This window comes from Parambassis ranga, chromosome 4, assembly GCF_900634625.1.
Source record: "Parambassis ranga chromosome 4, fParRan2.1, whole genome shotgun sequence".
In the NCBI taxonomy this organism is placed as follows: domain Eukaryota; kingdom Metazoa; phylum Chordata; class Actinopteri; family Ambassidae; genus Parambassis; species Parambassis ranga.
The window spans coordinates 5,593,213-5,607,562 of record NC_041025.1 but is presented as its reverse complement, the minus strand read 5'-3'; the positions used below and the strand labels follow the sequence as shown (position 1 = coordinate 5,607,562).

At 44.1% G+C, this 14,350-nt stretch overlaps 3 protein-coding genes across 4 annotated transcripts in view; 2 read left to right on the top strand and 1 right to left on the bottom strand.

Moving 5' to 3' along the window:
- The first annotated feature begins 35 nt into the window (after positions 1-35).
- On the top strand, positions 36-2,197 carry cldn34a (claudin 34a). Of its 2 annotated transcripts, none has more exons than XM_028404397.1 (2): positions 36-145; positions 1,234-2,197. In XM_028404397.1, the coding sequence occupies exon 2, from the start codon at positions 1,305-1,307 to the stop codon at positions 2,058-2,060; it is 756 nt and encodes a 251-aa protein (XP_028260198.1). In that variant the 5' UTR covers positions 36-145; positions 1,234-1,304; the 3' UTR covers positions 2,061-2,197. The 2 variants fall into 2 exon arrangements, with proteins under 2 accessions (XP_028260198.1, XP_028260200.1); XM_028404399.1 differs by having other exon boundaries at positions 44-145; positions 1,237-2,197.
- Positions 2,198-5,210: 3,013 nt separating this feature from the next.
- LOC114434976 (putative claudin-24) lies at positions 5,211-5,870 on the bottom strand. The gene has a single exon (XM_028404458.1). The coding sequence runs from the start codon at positions 5,868-5,870 to the stop codon at positions 5,211-5,213; it is 660 nt and encodes a 219-aa protein (XP_028260259.1).
- Positions 5,871-7,931: 2,061 nt separating this feature from the next.
- The window catches only part of wwc3 (WWC family member 3), a 23,090-nt gene continuing 16,671 nt past the window's right edge, over positions 7,932-14,350 (top strand). The window contains exon 1 of the mRNA XM_028402943.1: positions 7,932-8,643. Coding sequence (XP_028258744.1) covers positions 8,498-8,643 — 146 coding nt within the window. The 5' untranslated portion in view covers positions 7,932-8,497. The remainder of the gene's footprint in view (positions 8,644-14,350) is intronic.

The following is a 14,350-nucleotide window of genomic DNA, read 5'->3' as shown; positions in this document are numbered from 1 at the left end:
CCTCAGATAATAGAAGGTCAAGACTTTTACATGACGAGGAGTATTTCTGTCTGTCAGGTGTTGCAGTCTTTCTCGCACAAAACTGAAGCAAAATGAGGACCACCGCACAGGCTGGAGGATTTGGTGTTTGTTGAGAAGTTTGAAGGTGAGCAAAACAACATGTAACGAGGAACGGTTCTGTTTCACTCTACAACCTGTAAAGATTGAAAGGGACAATCATTAACCAGAGCACTGTCCACAACTACAAAACAAGCTTTCCTCACATTCCCACTGCAGCTTTATTCTTAATTTCTTCACAACTGCCAACTTTTTTTTGTCTTTTCAAGGTAATTGCTTTCATCTTAATACATTTGTGGATATTATATATAGTAAGAATGTTTATATCTTTGACAATTGTCCAAAAAGAATTCTGGGACAGAACCAAATATATGCCGAGACATACGTATCTTTGTGTAAACACAGTAACAAAACAGAAATGAGTCTTAACTGCACAGGTTACCTTGATAATGACTGTGGTGACAGTAAGATAACAGCAGCAGGTGTTGTTGTCCTGGTGTCAGAACCGTGTCGCTCTTATTGCAGCAGTGTCTCCTGTTTTTAAAGGGGGGGAAAAGGCTGTGTTTGTAGATATGCAAATAGTGGTAACTAATGCAATAATGATGTAATACTAAATCAATATAGGGCAGTATTTGTTGTTATATGTTCTGTAGAGGGAACTTGCGGGTTCTCTACAGTGGATGAGACATTATCACGAAATCACCTGTGACTGAGTTTCTTGTTATTCTCAGACAACATGATAAAATATATTCAGGACAACCTGCCTTAAGTCTAAAGCAATAAATACAGAGTAATAATTATCATAACACCTTAAAGGGGCAGTTTAATCAAAAGCATGTGTAGAGTCATTTTCTCCAGTCGAATGTTGGTAACATAAAAACAATGTCTAATGATGATGTTTCTCCTTTTGATCCTTACAAGAGGAAGACCAGTCACCTCCTCAGCAGTGTCTCCACTATGGAGACACGTTAATCACTTAAAGAAGTTATCTCATAAACTTCAGAAGATAAAAATACATGCATACATATGGTTTTAATATTTTTTTGAACTGATCCTTTAAGTTTTCGTAGCTGTGTGTCCAGGACTACCTTTGAGACAGGAAGACACAGACAGTTGTAATATAATCCAAAATGTTAATGCAGAAGAGCAAAGCTCACGCAGCCTTTATGTTTCCAGCAGGAGTGATGGCGGCTGAACATCCTGCAGACATCGGTTTCTCCCATCATTAGTGGCCACTCAGGACAGGGATGGTTTACCTGGCCCACACAGCACACCTGCAGTTCCTGGCACTAGTTGTGGGTGTCCTGGCATGGATCCTCACCATGACAACAGCTGGCCTGGACGAATGGCGCCTCTGGCATGTGGCCGATGTGTCCGTCATCACTTCGGGGGTGGCCTGGGTTGGTATCTGGAGAACGTGTTTCTACAGCCAAGTACTTCCCAAGTTGGAGAACTGTCAGAGCATCGGCATCTTGGACAGCTTCCTCCCAGCAGAGATCCCTGTGGCTCAGGTGCTGATGATGTTGGCGGTGATCTCTGGGTTGGCTGGGAACATTACTGCTGCGATGGCCGTGAGGATGGTCTACTTCTCTGTGGAAGATCGCAGAACTGTCAGGCTGGTCTTTGTGCTGGCAGGGACCCTGTATCTGCTCACAGGGACCTTCTCTTTGGTTCCTCTGATGTGGAACATGAGCTCTGTGCTGAACAACAACACCATAAACTTTCCTCCTGAGTTCCACCTCCCTGCTGCTCCAGTCTGGCAACAAGTGGGCCCGGCCATTGGTGTGGGCCTCTTGTCCTCCATCCTCATGTTCATAAGTGGCCTGGTTTTCCTCTGCTATCGCTACGTGTGGAGGTCCCTGAGTTCAGAGGCCCCAGGGGTTGCCAGGGACCTGCTTAATGGACCCTTGACAGTAATAGCACTACCACAGAAGTCTGAATCATCAAATACAGTCCGCTATGGCATAGATAATCCTATATTCCACACAGAAGAAGGGTCATGATGGAAGAATCAACATGAGATAATGTTTTTATCATCTGTCGATAGGGAAGAGACTTGCTGCTGAAAATCATACATTTCTGATTTATGTTACCAATAATTGTATTATTGAGTATTTGCCATTGTGTTATAGTACATATAGTGTAGTCTTATAGTAGTGTTATATATATAAAACATGGTTAGCTACACAATAATTTAAGCTTTCCCATAAAAAAGACATCATCCAAAGATTTCATTTCCATTGAACCAATATCTGGTAAATAAAATGACTTTACTACTGCTGCTTCAAATCTCAACCGAAACAATATTTTTAATTATTGAAGAGCTACAGTGTAAAGTACATGTCTGACTGTGCTCCAGGTTGGGTGGTTGTGGGTGGTTGTGGGTGGGTTGTGGGTCTTTCTCCAGAAGATGGCGGTGGGGTGTCTGTTGTTGCCCAGGTGATGAGTCCCCCTCCAGAAGAGGACATCAGCATTTGTTGTGAGTGTTATTTATAACCACCATGCAACTGAAGAAATGATTACATTCCTAGTTTAGCTATATATTTTTTTTACTATGCTAACTCATCAGAAATGCTAGTTTAAATTAGCTCTCTAGCTTGTCTTCAGATTTACTTGCTAGCTGACTTCATATGGCTTACAGTAGACAGGGATTAAATGCTAGCAGCATGTCTGAGTGAACCCTACATGATGAGAAGAAATGTGTTTTAATACATTTCTTTTTTTACGATAATGGAAATGCTGAGTTTATTTATAAGCTGATTGAAGTTCAGGGACAGGTTATAATAAACTTTATCTGTGCAGTGTTATCAAGGAGAGTTGTCTGCATTAAGCAACCTGAGTGTTCTTGTAATGACTGAAGGAGTGTTATCATCACACGGGCTGGAGGAGGTGACATGCCAAGGTGTGGGCTTCTAACAGGCACCATGTGAGGAGGGATCGTAGTGGGTCAGGTTAAATGGGGGCCCTGAACATGTGACCTGGGTAGGAGGCTGACGAGAGCAGGCATGTGAGTATGGAGAGGGGGCAGCCTCACTATAGTGATTGTTGCCAGGGAAGGCACACACACACACACACACTCAGTGGCACAGTGGCCTGCTGCACCTCTCTGGAGGCGGCTAGTGACTGAAGAACAAAAGGGCCTCTTCAGACAAGCACAACTCTGTCAGAAACACAAGTCTCAGCAGTGGAAGAACGGTGAACCTGCTCTGACCACGACAAGGTGGTGAGACATATTAACTGAATTAGGTAAAACCAAAATACTCTGTCCATCCCCTTCATCTCACATATTGCACATTCCCCTCTGAAGATAAGCCTGACATAATGCTCCGCTTTATCTAATCTGTTGCAAAGTCATTTACTCTATCAGTCACAATGTCAAATGAAGGAACCCTGATAAGGGATAAAGGACAGAATGTGATCAATACCGTGGTGTCATTATACTGTACGCACAGCATTTTATTAAGTGTTGACCACAGCTGGTTGACTGCTCAGCTCAACTGATGACACATGAGACACATGAGAGATAACTCTGTTCTGATCCCTCATTTCTCAGATAAGACCGATAAAAGGATTTGGTTAATGTATGGAAAATCAGAGGGCTTAGGAGCCTTATCGTGATTGTTTAAGACTGACACGTGTGCGGCTGCACTGAGTAATGGGAGAGTTCATAAAAGTTTGAAGGAGGCTCGGATGACTTTTATCTCCGTCTGAACTGAACTGTCATGTTACTCTCATGTCATTTCCACAGACAAAAAAAATTTCAGCAAAGCATCCACAGCATAGTTCAGCAGTTTGTTTATCAAGCAGGTTTGTTTGTTTGCAGTCAGACACATTTAGACAGAATTCCTCCTGAGAAGGCATTTTCTTGTTGTTGTGGCCTGGCGTCAGCTGGAAGCTCACAATGATCAAAAAGAACATCTTTGCAGTTGTTTTCGGTGCCTTCATGCTGATAGCTGCCCTCTCAGTGGGAGACACAAGGCCCTCCCTGCAGCCTGCGTGGCGTCAGAGGAGAGGAGGGTGCCTCTCAATCTGCACCGTGCCCCTCGGGCTCTGTGAGGTTCGGTAGAATCACTGTTAGCCACTCAGAAGTTAGGTCTGGCGTGTCTCGGGCCCCTCTCTCGGGCAACATATGCTCCTGTCTGTGGCAACATCATTATCTCTCATTAACTTCATTCTATAAGAGCTGAGTCCTCTGAACGCGCCATCATTATGATGTGAGGGTTTGTAAATCATCCTCCTCCCTTGCAATAACACATTTATGTCACTGTACCTGCATGTATGTAAATGATACAGACAGGTTTGGGGGGCAGGCAGCGGTGGCACCCTGTGACCATGGCAAATTTGTGTAATTATGTCAACTTGTTCTACATTCTTCACAGTACACACTGCCCATTAAAGCATTCATTAAACACAGCTTAGCTCAGCGAGTGACCAGGAAATCTGATGGAATTAGTCTCAAGCTGTGTTTCCACCACCGCAGACACACCTGACAAACCGACAAGGCTGTTTTCAGTCGCCCCCCCACCCCCCAGTCATCTGCGACCACCAGATGGTGAACGGAGAAAAGAGCAGCCATGTTTCTGACATCGTCACAGTTTCATTCATTATCTTATTAACATAAACTGAGACATAAAGAGCATTCAGCACATTCCAGTAGAGAATAAAGAGACAATTGAATTTCAATTAAAGACTTTATGTGAATCATCTGATCAGCTGCACAATACAGCTCATAAGCGAACTTAACAAGACACAGAATAATTTGTGCTTCAAGACCTACGCTTTAGCATTAAAATAACTTACAATCACAGCATTTTAAAAGCTTTAGAGCCCTGTTAAACAGGCTTAAAATGATATATTTTGTTGGCATTAATGAGTAACATATCCTGAAGCCATCCCAGAATACGGGAAGTAAACATCTTTACAAAATATCTTTAGAAAAATATTTCTTCTCACTGATCACAGCAGGGTATCTTATGTTTGATTGTGCAGGTGAGTCATTTAAAATAGCTGAACAAGGTGTCAGTTTCACTGTCTGCAAAACCTTTATACATATATAAAACCAGATATTTACATGATTGTTGTGAAGCGGTTTGACGTGCAGTTCTACATGTGATTGTGTTGTGCTGTCAGTCTCTATGCAGGCGGTTCATCTATCAAACATATTCTGAGCGCTTCCTCTGGTTAATATTTGCACCCATCACCTGGTACCTCCGCTGCAGCACAGGCTGGGGCTCCACCTGCGAGCACATGCAGGAGGTGACCATGAGCAGCCCAGCCACTATGAGGAAAAATCCTGCTGCCCAGCCACAGAACAAGGCGTCTCCAAACTCCCACCGAGGCACCACATCGGGTACTTTATCATCAAAGAAATGTATCACTGCTAAATGGGCCATGTAGGACACAGGGATCAGACACAGCACTCCAGAAACCATCCCCAGCACCCCTCCTATGATGGTAAAAGTCCTCTTTGTTCGATAGCCACCGTGATCTTTGCAGCTGTTTATCAGGTAAAGTCCAGGTATAGCCACTAGAATTCCCAGCATGCCCACAGCGAGGGCTGTGCACATGAGGATGCGGGCCAGCTTGAGGTCACTGGAAAGGCCCAGCAGGCTGTCATAAGCTCTGCACTCCATGCCTCCAACATCCTGGACCACGCAGGTCTCCCACAGACCCAGCTCGTAGCTCTCCACCGGCAACAGCGCAGTAGACATGGTCAGCCACTGAGGTAAGATAGTGGTGGCTAAGGCACACAGCCACGCTCCAACATAGACCAGCATCCCCAGCAGCTCCAAAGCGCAGGCGCATGTGTCCATGTTTCCCTCTCTCTCTCTGGCCTCCACGCTTGACAGAGCCACAAGGGTTCTTCTTCTTCTTCTCTGGCTGCACTTCAGATGGAGAGGCCTGTTGATGTCCAGTCAGGACAGAAGCTGCTCACAACACCTGATAATTAGGGTTGATCGCTCTGGCTCTGGACTCGGAGCTCGTTCACAAACAGTTCCCACTCAGAGAAGCACACATCTTCTGCTGCTGGAAGGAGAGGGGGCCTGTTCGGCCCTCCCCTTTGTGGTCCTCCTGCTCCCGCAGCTGTGCCAATGGGCAGCAGGAGCAGAGGCAGAGATGGCCACTTGGCTTGACGCAACCATTGTCAAATTGCAGGCTGTATGTAATTAAATGTAGACTGGATATTGTTATATGCAGTTCAAGCTGAAAAATGAACTCCCTGCTGTTATGTGCATCCTGTGTGCCCTCCTAGGGAAACAGCAGCATCAGTGTGCCAAAGGGCAAACAAATTAAAACACAACAGCCAGATTATAATTTACAAATAACATAATCACATATAAACTTCTTATAAAAGGGGCTGCTTCTAAAAATACTATCAAATCTGTGTGATTAAGTTTGAATAGACTTCTTTCTTCAGTGTTGTCTTTAACCTTATGACTGGTTACACTCATAAAACACACTGATGTTAAAGTCTCACACCGGAAATATATTTACACATTAAATAATATTATGCAATAAAAATGAAGCTGGGTCAGCCGAGGCGGCTGAGGCGGATGTAACGCATGAGGATTTTTGTCATATTCATCAGTTTGGGATAGCTACACTCACTGTCAAGTTTTTTCTCCGCTTTCTTTTGCTGCATGTGACTAATGTGAAACAACAGTGCAGCTTATTGTGTGCTCTCATATGAACACTGCATAGCCTGTGGGAAATGATCGTAGGAGGCTATAGATCAAAGCTGTGATGTGAGAAAATGTTTCCCATTCACAAACACACAGACACTTGTACAAACCACAAACAAACACACCAACAAAAATGCACAGATAAAATCCCCAGCCTGCTGAACTCCTCCTCCTCCTCTTTGATGAACAGTCGCTCAGCTGACTGCTCTGATGCTGTGACAAAGGCTCCCGGAAAAAGTGACGAACTCTACTAGACACATTACTCCTACCTTATGTTATACACGTGAGAGATAATAATGATAATAATTCAATAAAAACAAATCAGTGACACAGGTTCAGGTATGATTGCATTGCCTCTTTTTCTGGAAATTCCCCCAGACATTCAAGTCAAACTACATTTTAGTCACTACCACAGAAACCTGAGAAGAATGGGGAAATAAGTGTAATAAATGTTGTTGCAGTTCCACTCATCGCCAATAGAGGGCAACAAAGGCCCTGGATTACCTGGATATACTACATGCAGACCTGTCATTCAAACGCACGCATATAAATGTTTAAAAGTGCAGTTTGTGTCATATATATATATATATTTTTTTTTTCTTAGAATCTGGATTCTGGGCACAAAAATATCCTGAGCCATACTGGTACAAGCTGTGTATTTTGTTTATGTATTTTTTATGCACAATAATCGAATATGTAGAGTGAACAGACTGTATAATAAACACTTCTGATAGGTGCAATATTCATACACCACAGTGTACCATACATTATTTATTTAGTTTTTGATGCACTATGTACAGTTCTCTTACAAACCACTTCTACCTCCACTCACCTGTGCAATAACTGTTAATATGTATACTGTTTTTTGATTCTATTCTATTCTATATTTTATTGGTAGTTGATTTTATCATGTATATATCCTTTCTTAATTTATCCTTTGCTGTCTGTTGCATCTGCTGTTGCAATGTAATTTCCCCATTGTGGGACTAATAAAGGTTTCTTAATCTTAATCTTAATCTTAAACAAATAAGAGTTACCCATCCTGTCCATAGTATGCATGTGTGGTGTTAGTGTTAAGGAGGTGCTATACCGCTCACAGACAGGAGGTGTCGCTGCTGCACCACCGGAAGATCCTCCAATCAAAACAAACCACGGGGTTTGTCCGTCTGTTCGGGAGGAGTTGTCCGTGGGTTTAAATTAACAAGTTTGACACATTTAAACAACACATTTTAGCCACATGTTTAGTTTTTATAACGATAATAGAGAGTAGTTGTCATTAAACGGGCGGTTATATCAGACGAATCAACAGGCGGCTGTTTAAACTGCAGCTTTTATCGTAGTGTTCGCCGCGGCAGCGTGAGCTCCGGTGTTTTCTCCGCGCTAATAAACTGCAGTGAACGTGTTGAGCTCTGAAGTTTCCCCATTGGACGGAGCAGCTCGCTCAGTCGTACGTCCGACCGTTTATGCAAATCCGCTCCCGAATATGGACACGGAGGAATGAAATATGGTGGAGGAGGCGATCATGGAGGACCGTGAGAGCGCCGCGGTGCTGTTTTCAGAGGGGCTGTAGAGAGAAGAAAGTGGATGTACCTCCAGCGGGACTTTTTCAACGGAGAACCTCGGTGGAAAGTTTTGTATTTGCGTCTCCATTCTCCAGAGCGTCGAGGTAGAGGTGTTTGTAATGCAGTGAAGAGCGACTTTTTCGGGGGGATAATACGCAGGGCAGGGGGCTTCAGCCCTCTCACCATCCCGACGCTATGCCGTGGGTCAGCGGCGGTAAGCGGAGAGAGAGCTCGGAGCTGCCGCTGCCCGCGGGCTGGGAGGAAGCCCGGGATTACGATGGCAGAGTGTTTTTTATCGACCACAACACCCGGCAAACCTCGTGGATTGACCCCAGAGATAGGTATGCTAAAGGCCTGGGAGTAGTGGGATTACACACACACTCACTCACAGTAATGTAAACCCAACATGTCTTCTTTATAAACTACCGTAACTTGCTGGAGGAGATGTCAGGGCGGCTGGAGGGAGGAGGCGGCGGTGTAAACAGGCTTGAGTTTTTGGGAGTCCTTTTAATGATATATTAAATAGTGCGCCCCGGACAGATGGATCAGCTGAGGTTTGGCAGCAGTTTGTGGCCTCCCCAACTTTACAAGAAGTTCCCATGTAACGGCCACGGTCACCTACCGTGCAGCTGCTCACATTTAATATGATTTTCTATGCGTCTCTGTAGGTGTGACAGTCTGACATGTACATGGGCAGCGGATTGTCATGTGTCAGAGGAGGCATCAGCACTGTCAGCCTGCTCAGCTGAGCTTTAGTCTGCCTCTGCTCAATAAGAGAAAGCTTGATGTGTGAGACTCATCAGTCAGCTCTGTAGATTTATGACTTCCAGTGACCTGAAACATTCCTGCCTCACACACCTAACACAGAGAGCTATTGTTATCCAGCCCCCCTCTCCTTTGCATACAAAGACACCTCCATGGGGCCAGTGGTGTGTCAAGAACAGCTCTGAGGTCCTAATGCCACAGTCATCCACAAAATGTGCCCATCAATGTGTGTCTTTCACTGGATTTGAGAATGGAGTGTAGTAGTGGACGAGCTGTAAAACTCCAACTCCCAGAAATCTTTGTGAAAATATGTGAGGAATGCTAGTTGGGCCACTGGGAAAGCTGCAAGGATGTGCTTTTGTGGGGACTGGGATTTCACCAACCCAGGCTCAATCAGGCATTCAGAGCAGACTTTGTGAGATTACTGGGAATTATAGCAAGTATTTTAATTCTGATGTAGTGTGAGGGGAAAGGCACAAATTTCACGAAAACAGAGCTCCCAAGTGTGGCAGGAGAAGCGAGCCCGGTCTGTTTAAAAGGAAAGGAGGACACAAGACATGTTACTGCCTACAGCAGATTTCTTGCAGCTGATTTCAGCAGAGGGAATGCAGTAGCTGCTTGTAATCTAGATAAGAAAAACCTGATTTCCTTGAACGCCCCCTTCTCCCTGCAGCTTGATTAACCATTGTTATGTGCAGCTGATAGCAGTTTCACAAGATCTCACAGTCGTCAGCGTACGAGGGAGGGGATTGTGGAGCTGTACGTTTGCATGACTAAAGAATGTTTTCTGCATTTGTTCTGGTGCTGCGCTGTGATTTATAGGTTATCTCACCAGAGGATTGTCTTCTGTCATCACCTGATACCACCTTTCCAATAAATCACATCACTGTGCAGCGTTAAAAGTGACTTTTCACTAACGTGCAACAGATACAAAAAGGTGTCAGCTTTTCAGCGGGTTAAAAAAAATGCAGTTCTTTCCTCCAGCTGCGTATAAACGGGCTGTTTGCTTGTCATTTGAGCGTGATGTGTATGGCAGGAGCAGAGATGAATGCAGTGATGATAAGGGTTTCATACTGCTGAGGCCTGGTTTGACAGCTGCTGTGTTTGTGTACAAGTAAAAATCAAAGCATGATCGCTGTCTGGTATCTGCCACATGTTATTATAGGCCTTCATCCGGCTATAACTGAGGGTGACATCCTGCTACAAGAAATGTTGCTCCTGTCAGACTTTAAAAATGTGAGGACTGTGAGGTGTGACATTATCATCTTAGTCTGCTGCAGATAAACATGGTTTCATTCAGATACAGGTTGTGTATATTTACATTTACACAGCAGTAGTGAATGTTTGAAATCTTAACTTGCAGAATGGGTTAAACGGTTAATCTACTAACAAACTATTGGCTGTCAATTACTGATGATAATGATGATGGAAAGTGTTCATTGTAATGGTGGCATTGCTTTTGGCCTGGAGCTGTGAGACTGTATTTTCAGTCATCAGAGAAGTCAGTCATCACAGTTCTACTCAAGTCACAGTTAACTTTTTCTCAGGTTTACAGAAAATTGTGTTTAATCTGAAATGAGTACGGTGCCTGTTAAGTGATCAGATACAAGGATTTGTCAGACTTTTGGTCTGAATTGACACTTGTTGTAGATAACGGCATAGAGTTGAGGTGATAAGACTATGTGTTGGGGTCCATTAAGCAAAAACATGATGCTCAAGAATCAAAGGCACAGCTTGTGTGAACACCTTGAGTGTACATGTATCCTACAGGTGCTGCCATCTTGTAATCTCTTGTGTAGCTTGCGTTGAGGGTTGTGCGCGAGCCTTGAGTCTGCTGACCCACAGAGAGGCGTGTCAGCGGTGGATTATCGCCTAATCACTAAAACACAAGAGCCATTGAGCTGAAACATAATTGTCAGTGATGATCATGATGCGCTGCAACAGAGCTGCATATCAGTTCAAGTTTGTTCCTGCTGGTACACGAGGTGTCCGCGAGCAGAAGTGAGGCTGGGGATGGAGCTGTTTTGGTTAGGTGGCACCGTGTAGTGAAAAATTTGATGCAAGTGTGAATGTAGGGCACAGGTACGTGGGAAACTGATGTGGCGTCTCTTGCTCTAATACACAGGGCAGGTGCTTGTGTGTACTTTGCAAAACGATGACAAAACTTTAAATGTTTTACATGATAAGTCATCGACGTCCCTCAGGTGTGTCCACTCTTGATGATGCTCTTGTCTCTGAGGACGATAGATACCTGGAGCAGCTCGCACCCAGCTCCTGCAGATAAGCCAAGCAGTGGTGTGGGCCTTTTTTGTTACTGTGGAATGAGCGTTATGTTAGGCATGCCTACACTAATGCCCAGGGGCTCTGCTTGCTTGCGGCCCCAGACAAAGCCGCAGAACAGAGGCAGTTCCCACGTGTCTACCTCCTCCTCTCATCCTAGGCCCTGTAGGCCTCCTTTATTAGCTCTGTTATGCAACAGCCATGGCCGGCCTGCCGCTCAGCAAAGGGAGGCCTTTATACTTGGTCACAAAGCACACCAAATTCAATTATTCTGGAAAGGATGAGCTGTGTTTCCAGCACCGAAAGGTTATTCACATGCGCTGAACCCCGCTGTTATTTTGCTTCCCCCAGTGTTTTCATTATGATGGCTCTTTTTTGTCTTTCGGTCGGGGGAGGTTACGAACATGCCATTGCTTGATCCAGTGTCATTTTGCCCTATGTGTTTCTGTGTTCTTTTTCAGACAGCAGACAATATGTTTGTCTTCAGCTTTCACTCCACTCCTTGTTCTTGATGTCCTTTTTTCCCCAAATGATTTATTGACATATTTTGGGATGAATTATTACAATATTAACACTTACTTCTTGCTTTGATTCTGATGTGCATCACTTCTCAGTGTCTAGTAAGCTGTTCTCCAGCAGCTACAGTCAGACCTGTAGGTTGCTTGTGTTTTATGTGTATATTGTGAAAATTCTACCTAAACAGGACATGCCAGACTCTGTGGACCAACCTCGAGCTCTGACCCACCATTGTTTTTTTTTTTCTCCACTTCCACACATCTGAACAATTCATATTCAAAAAGGAAGAAAATGTCGTTTGCACTGGTTCTACCATTCAGTGTACTTTTACGCTTTAGGTCAGTGGTGAGAAATTTTTATGTTACAGTAATTTCCGCAGCTTTTTATGTGCTTGTAATTTCGTGTGGTCGTCATTTTGAAACTGAGTTTTTTTATAGAAGCAACTCTTACGACAGACTTTAAAAGTGCTGAAAATGTTGGGTGGGGGCTTTGAAAAGGAGTTCGCCGCATTGAAAAGTGATCACTTATCAAATACCAACACCTTAGCTTAGCCTAGCTGCCAACACCATTTAAAGCCCAACATGTTATGTCTTTGTATATTATGGAAACTGCATTGACAGACTATTTCTTGGTGGGCTGCAGTTGCTTCCTGTTGTCACCCCCAGTAGAGACTTTGTGACACCTCGAAGATTACATGTTAATTATTAGTAGATGTTATTTGTTTTTCCTTTACAGAAGATGCTAGCTGTTTCTTTCTGATTCCAGCCTTTGTGCTAAGCTAATCTAAGTTTACCTGTAATAAGTTGAACCCAACAAGCTAACCTAGTTGGGTAAGGTAAATTTACCCAGAATACATAAACTACAAGCACATGAAAAGCTGCTGAATTACAGTAAAATGAGAATGTGCCCCCGCTGATCTGTGCTCTGTTAAGAATAAAAACATTCTCACCAAATGGTAGAGCCCAGAGTAAACTACACTTTTTCAGTTCTGAATGTCAGAGACTCACTTTAAAATAAAGTTGCACATTTACTATGTTAGGAGCTCCCTCGTCCTCACTGCTACATGCTGTGCTACTGCTTCCACAGGGATAATATAATTCAAAGTGGGCTGCTACTTCAGCATCAAGTGGTCATCTTGTAAATGATTATTATTGTTATATCTGTGGATGCTCTCATTCATCCAGGTCATAGTGATTTCCAAGAGTTTAAATCGAGGCAACTGGACTCGAGGATTGTTTTTTGAAGACGTTTCGTTGGACATCTGTCTAAACACCACATATTTCAAGTACAACGAAAGATTCTTCAGACAAAAACATGGCTGTGCCATGGGGTCACCTGTATCCCCAATTGTGGCCAACCTTTACATGGAAGTGGTGGAGGCTAGAGCTCTAGCTTCCTTCCCAGGAACAGCTCCATCCCACTGGTTCAGATATGTGGATGACACAAGGGTGAAGATCCGAGCTAGTGAAGTGGAGCACTTCACCAAACACATAAATGCAGTGTACAAAAACATCCAATTCACTCGGGAGGATGTCAAAGACAACAGTCTGGAATTTCTTGACTACCTTGTTCACACTGAAGCAGACAGGGGCCTAAGCATTGAGATCTACAGGAAACAACCCACACAGACCAATATCTACTTTTTGACTCACACCACCCACTGGAGCATAAGCTAGGGGTCATCAGGACCCTACAACACCGGGCACAAACAATACCCACTAAGACAGAAGGTAGAACCAAGGAGCAAAAACACAGCGCTCAGAACTTGTTACCCAAACTGGGCCCTGGTAAAAGCTGGCAAAAGAGCAGCAGACAGCCCAACCAGAACAGGACCAGTCACGCCGGAAAAACATTGTCATCCCATATATATCAGGAGTTTCTGAGAAACTCAGAAGGATTTTCAATGCACATCAGATCCCAGTACTCTTTAAACCCAGCTCTACACTGAGACAAAAACTGGTCCACCCCAAAGACAAAACTCCCAGAGACAGACAGAGCAATGTAATCTATGCAGTTCAGTGCAGTGAGGAATGCTCTGATCTCTATATTGGTGAAACCAAACAACCACTACACAGAAGAATGGAACACAGCACAGGAGAGCCACCTCCTCAGGACAAGACTCAGTAGTTCACCTTCACCTCAAAGACAGTGGCCAATAATGTCCAAATCCTAGACAGGGAGGACAAATGGTATGAAAGGAGTCAAAGAAGCATCTATGTGTAATTGGAAAAACCCTCTCTAAACAGAGGAGGAGGGCTGAGGCATCAGCTCTCACCTGTTTACAACTCTGTCCTTTCATCCCTTCCTAGCAGGTTTCACCCCGACTCAAACTCTAATGATGGGCCATCAACTAGTCCTGCACATGGCCCAGACAGTTTCTGGTCGTTAACTGACATTAACCAACTAGAGGGATTTTAGTCATGTGAGCTCCTGCAAGATCCACCCACAGAGGTCCTGAACACATAAAACTCAGATTCCCAACCAGAA

Coding starts and splice junctions, on each gene's coding strand:
- cldn34a (XM_028404397.1), top strand. CDS start 1,305: ATGGTTTACCTGGCCCACACAGCACACCTGCAGTTCCTGGCACTAGTT.
- LOC114434976 (XM_028404458.1), bottom strand. CDS start 5,870: ATGGACACATGCGCCTGCGCTTTGGAGCTGCTGGGGATGCTGGTCTAT.